General features: G+C 34.7%; 1 protein-coding gene across 2 annotated transcripts; it reads left to right on the forward strand.

Annotated features, from left to right (window-relative positions):
• The first annotated feature begins 358 nt into the window (after positions 1-358).
• LOC106661046 lies at positions 359-5,410 on the forward strand. 2 transcript variants are annotated; one of them, XM_014384147.2, is made up of 4 exons: positions 359-557; positions 612-807; positions 4,946-5,058; positions 5,180-5,410. In XM_014384147.2, exons 1-4 carry the CDS (start codon positions 553-555, stop codon positions 5,271-5,273), a joined length of 408 nt encoding a protein of 135 aa, XP_014239633.1. In that variant the 5' UTR covers positions 359-552; the 3' UTR covers positions 5,274-5,410. The 2 variants fall into 2 exon arrangements, 1 of the variants encoding a protein (XP_014239633.1); XR_001339622.2 differs by having other exon boundaries at positions 359-807; positions 4,866-5,058.
• The last annotated feature ends 740 nt before the right edge of the window (positions 5,411-6,150 follow it).

Genomic DNA, 6,150 nt, shown 5'->3' on the forward strand with positions numbered 1-6,150 from the left:
AGGTAAACTTATGATTAAAGAACCATCACAAAAACTGAAAAACCTACTGCTGAGAGTAGTAAGAACTAAAATTCAGGATAGTGATAAGGCCAACTTAATAGCATCGGGGAGAACATCTACAATTACATGGGTATATACAATGATGGCCTCATTTGTAGATTATGAATAAGCAGGATGAAACAACCACCCATATGATCTTCGAATAGCAAGCAACCGCTGCAGACATAACCTGTTATACATGTAGGGAATTAAAGGTCTCCCACAAATAAAAAGATAAAGATTTAAAGTTTATTGGTAAAGAACACATAAACAAAAGTAAAAGGATAACTAGTTAACATTAAAATACATTAGCGTAAAAAGAAACGTGTTCGTAGGACCGCGTGGTGGTAACAACTAAAACTGTCAGCTGGGGCCCAGATAGAGGGGAGAGACAGGGTTCCCGCCATGTAGGGCCTCCGTTGACGTAGTGGCGGTGAACATCCTACATACATAGAAAACCCACGGAGAGGAATTCCAACACTATTGCTTTTTTTGGAAGTTAACGAATTATTAATGTGGTAATTAGGTCAAATCTATCTTTCTATTTTTAAGGTAAAATTATCATTTTGAAGGCTGATATCAGTTGTATCGGAGAAGAATCTGATGCTCTGCATTTTACACTGTTTCTTATATTTGATGAAGGCGTTTCTCCCGGATTTTGCCAGAAATGGTAATAAAGTGATGAGAGGACATGGTGAAGAAGTTTGGTTTAACATACACTTTTATACTCGCAAAGTCCACTGGCAGAAAAGCAGGTCGTTCGACGATGTACGTGAGATGTGTAGAGTTAAAATTTTTTTAAAAACTGTTTTAAATCATTAATAACAATATCAATGAAACAATGATATTAATATTTCATCTCATTACCATTTATGACTTTAACAGCTGTTTTTGTTTACACGTATTTTATTCTTAAATACGCAATTAATTCCATACATTTCTTTTGTTAATTTCTGATCTGTCCTTATACTCTCATTCATAATAGATACATCCCCTATCCTGTAAAGTTGCAGGCGGTTAGAGGTTAGGATACAAGTTAGGTATGTCGACAAGAATTTAACCGTGTCATTTGTTACTAATTTTCGAGTGCACAGATAGCATTTTGAATGAAACAGTTGACTAATTTTCCTTTTTTATTAACTACTGGCATCTTACAATTTAACACAAAAGGAATCCAAAACAAACAACAAGCCTTCAAAGACTCGTATAGGGTTATTTTTGGTTCTATCAATCGCCACGCGCAGCATTGCGGAAAAATTAACGTTCATGCTAAGAAAAGAAGAGGGCGTTTACGATCTTACTGGACATTTCTCTACTCGAATTAACACGAGTTAACATCTTACAAACATCGTGAATACCCCTATTGTCTACTTACTGAGTTAGGTTACAATTTCTTTATCAGATACATATGTAGATGTTTATAAATCCTTGATAATAAATAAATAAATAACATATACAACAATTAGAATTTCAAAAATACTAAAAACAATTAAATTCACTAATTTCGGGGTCCGCTTGACCAATTAATATATTACAATTAATTAAGGTTTTTAGTTGAGATAAAAAAGTCAATGGGACGAGCGGGATTCGAACCCACGATATTCGGCTTGATACGCCGCTGCTCTACCACTTGAGCTATCGTGACCTCGATCCACTCGGACACCAACTTCCCATCTCAACCCCACCTTTTGAATTTTCCCTCCTTTTTGCCATTTTTCAAAAAAACAACTAAAAACAATAATGATAAATTATTTTTTCAACAATGTAAATTTAATAAATAAAATAAAATGGTAAACAACCTTAGGAAATCGGGGGAACAGAACATAGTTCTATCAAAAATAACTTATCGGAATATCGATCAATAAAAACTTTAACATGCATATCTAACATTTCCGAAAAACTAAAAAGGATGTTTGGTACATTTACTTCGAATATTCCGATACCTTATAAATATTGTAACAAAATATCATAATTACACTCAAACGTGAAAATTGATGAAAATGTAAGAAAACTAAGCATATGTAATCTACAAGACAAAATGCAAAAATAGTGACAATATATATACAGGAGAAACGCTACAAAGAGTGGGTGTAAAGGATAACAACAAATATAGCATAACATAAAAAAGATTGCAAAAATCAAAGTAGACACGTTACTGGACTATCACATCATGACAATGAATGAAAACACCTACTCGATTTTGAAAATTACAAAATATTAGACAACGAAAATAGTGCCTAGCAGTTGAAAGTTTAAAGAAATGTTATACATAAAATTAAACAAAAACTACTGTAATATACAAATAGACACGATGGGTGTAAGCAATATTTCTGAGAATATAATTGAATATGAAAAAACAAAGAAAAAGAAATATTAGATACGATCCATGTTTACACTCTATGATCTATAATTGTTATTTCATTGTTATCGTTTTTTTTCTCCGCTCGAAGATTATCATTTCCTAAGATTGTCTGCTATTTTTATTTTTTTTTATTTTTGATATTTTAATTGTTGTTTTTATATGTTATTTGTTTATTATCAAGGATTTATAAAATGTTACATACGTACCTGATAAAGAAATTGTAAACCATTCAGTAAGTAGACAATATTATGAATTTTTTTTAACGTTAGTTACATGCTATACAGTCTATTGACTGATCCTTCGATAAAATAGACAAGCTTAAAATGTCTAATTGAAGTACACAACAAAAATGGACATACTTGAAATTTACCTGACCGGAACAATGACAAAATCCAGGCGAAATCCTTCAAAGAAGAAACGAATAATCACAGACACTACCCTTTTGCATTTTTCATAGGCACAAAAGAGATTAGACAGAAAAAGAAATCCAACCTCGAATATGACTAAATGCCGAACGCTGTCTGGCAGTCAACCTCACAAGAAAGGCAGACGAAAGAATATGCACATGACCCCGAAGACTGCGGAAATCTCGCTATTTAAAAATTAACATCTCACCTATCTCCCCCATAAGTTTCGCTCACCTTCTAATCCCATGGCTGTGTGCAAAGCTTCAATGAATTAGAACAGAAAGTCCCGAGTCGTTCATGGAGTTTATACCATCTATGGAGACACGGCCGTAAAACAGAGTGCTCCTAATCTGCACCCAGATGATAATGGCACATGGATAATTAGTCATTCTCCCGACTACTTTCATATTTCTAAACCCTATTCGGTAGTTGATTAATTATTTCTTTCATAAAACCAAAGGTTACAACTATCTTAAGAGTCATTTATTATTACACAATAGAAATTTATTTTTACTTTATTTATTTTTAATTTAAATATCATGTATTAGCATAAAATCTAACGAATAATTGTAATACGTTGAAGACGAAACTTTTCTCTCTCTCCTCTCTCTCCCTCTCACTCTCACTTTGTCTCCTTCTGTTAATACTTGTTCTTCTCACTCCTCCTTTCCTCAAAGCTCACGCTCTCTCTCTTCTTCTTTCCCATTCTCACTTTCTCCCCGTCCCCAACGCGCTCTCTTTCTGTATCTCGCCATCCACAACACTATTCTCTCACACCCTTCCCTCACGCTCTCTCATTCTCTCTCTTTCCTCTCTCTCTATTTATATTTTTCTTTCTATCTATTTATCTCGCCATCACAGGATCAATCTCTTTTTTCTTTATAGTTTTTGTTTGCCTCTGCAACTCTGATTTATTTTTAATTTTTTTATTTATCTGTCCTATTCTACTTCCACATCGTCATCTCTATTTCTACTTTTAGTGTTTAGTGTGTGTTATCATCTGTCTAATTTATCAACGTCTCTCTCTCTCTCTCTCTCTCTCTCTCTCTCTCTCCTTCTCACTCTCACTTTCTCTCCTTCTCTTAATACTTGCTCTTCTCACTCCTCCTTTCCTCACCCTCACGCTCTCTCTCTTGTTTTCTCCCATTCTCATTTTCTTCCCGTCCCCAACGCGCTCTCTTTCTCTATCTCGCCATCCACAACACTATTCTCCCTTCCCTCACGCTCTCTCACTCTCTCTCTCTCCCCTCTCTCTCTATTTATATTTATCTTTCTATCTGTTTATCTAGCCATCACAGGATCAATCTCTTTTTTCTTATAGTTTTTGTTTGCCTCTGCAACTTTGATTCATTTTTAATTTTTTTATTTATCTGTCTTATTCCATTTTTACATCGTCATATCTATTTCTACTTTTAGTGTTTAGTGTGTGCTATCATCTGTCTAATTCTCACTCCTCCTTTCCTCCCAGCTCACGCTCTCTCTCTTTTTCTCTCTCATTCTCACTTTCTCCCCGTCCCCAACGCGCTCACTTTCTCTATCTCGCCATCCACAACACTATTCTCTCACTCCCTTCCCTCACGCTCTCTCACTCTCTCTCTTTCCTCTCTCTCTATTTATATTTATCTTTTTATTTATTTATCTAGCCATCACAGGATCGATCTCTTTTTTCTTATAGTTTTTGTTTGCCTCTGCAACTTTGATTTATTTTTAATTTGTTTATTTATCTGTTCTATTCTATTTCCACATCGTCATCTCTATTTCTACTTTTAGTGTTTAATGTGTGCTATCATCTGACTAATTTATCAACCTCTCTCTCTCTCTCTCTCTCTCTCTCACTCTCTCTCTCTCTCTCACTCTCTCTCTCTCTCTCACTCACTCTCTCTCTCTCTCTCTCTCTCTCTGTTTATCTCTCTTTCCCATCCTCTCTCTCCTCTCATCATCACTCCCTCCACTAACTCTCTCACTCTCTCAACCTTAAGTAGTAGAAAGTTCCGAGGGGCTTAACTGTGTCGTAAAATAAAACAAATTTTCCTCACTTAATCTCAAGGTGTTCTTAGATGTTGAAGGTTTCTTGAGTTAAAAGACAAAATGGCGATATCATCCCCGAACGTGTTAATGATGGTGTTGGTCTTCGTAGGAAAGTGGGCAGTATAAAAGGTACACAGGATGGGACCAAGAATGCTCCCTTGCGGGCCGCACCTTGTTGGTCCGATACCTGTATTCCCTGCTATATTTCAGTTTGGATCAGTGGTAAGTTAATTTAGATCCCAGTATAAGCTGGATAGGAAATGTTTAACTTTTATGTTTAAAAGACTAACGAAAACCCTGGTCACATCTAGGTATATACCATGAAATTCTCTTTGTTCTCTAGGTCGATGAAACAGTCAACAACTGAACCTTCCTGGATCGATTACCACGGTGTAGTGATAAGGAACGATTTTATGATAATTCAAGATGGATATTAAACTTTTAAAAGGAGTCTTTCGAATTTTTTGGACCTTACAGGGAGAAGGTTGATGAAGTTGAAGGCTGCTAGGGCAGTTTGTGAGCCAGTATTTGTATGACGAAGGAATTCTTTCTTAAGAGGGGAAATAAACAATATTGCAATATTCTGTAAAAAAAAATTTAAAAATGTTCTCGATTAGAAAAGCCGTTTTAACTTGATTTACATACAACGAATCAAATAGCATACTTCATTAGATATCCGCGATTCAAGGCTGAGATACTTTCTAATGTTTTTCTGATATATGCAAAGAAAAGTTTTTTGGCCGGTTTTATTAATTCACTTGATGATTAATATTACCGGTTTGGTTTATCGGGTTTACTATGTGAAAAATGATAAATCTTGGTATGATCTCTGTGTATAATTTTGATTATGAATTCAGTATAATTGTTTTATGCTAGTAATTTGTTATTTTGGAAGTGTAGTATTTTTTATGGAAGAAGAAGATAGGACTCCTTACCAGAAGATTGACTATTCTCCCTCGTGATGATAATGATGATCAACGATAATCCTTCCATCATTGAATCATATACGGATTTTGTTCCAATGAAAATTCTTTGATTTTTTTACTATCAACAGGACTAAAACAAATCAGTTTTTTTTTGTAAATTTCTGATCAGTCAACCACGATATCATCGTTCTTTCTGGGACTTGGCTTTGCGAAAATATTTCTCCTAAAGAACTTTTCTCCGACGAATATCTTGTTTTCAGGAATGATCGTTTTTCTGGTAACAATGTGAAGCTCGGAGATAGTGTTTTGATTGCGGTACATATTAAAATTAACTTTACAATTAATTAAGGTTTTTAGTTGAGATGAAAAAAAGTTAATGGCACGAGAG

The sequence above is a fragment of the Cimex lectularius genome, unplaced genomic scaffold (genome assembly GCF_000648675.2).
Source record: "Cimex lectularius strain Harlan isolate CLEC.00 unplaced genomic scaffold, Clec_2.1 scaffold194, whole genome shotgun sequence".
NCBI lineage: Eukaryota > Metazoa > Arthropoda > Insecta > Hemiptera > Cimicidae > Cimex > Cimex lectularius.

Bases quoted from the DNA above. Each gene is read 5' to 3' on its own strand.
- LOC106661046 (XM_014384147.2), top strand. The intron at 808-4,945 runs GTACGTGAGATG...TGGTCTTCGTAG, and splicing joins AAAGCAGGTCGTTCGACGAT to GAAAGTGGGCAGTATAAAAG. The intron at 5,059-5,179 runs GTAAGTTAATTT...TTTGTTCTCTAG, and splicing joins TATTTCAGTTTGGATCAGTG to GTCGATGAAACAGTCAACAA.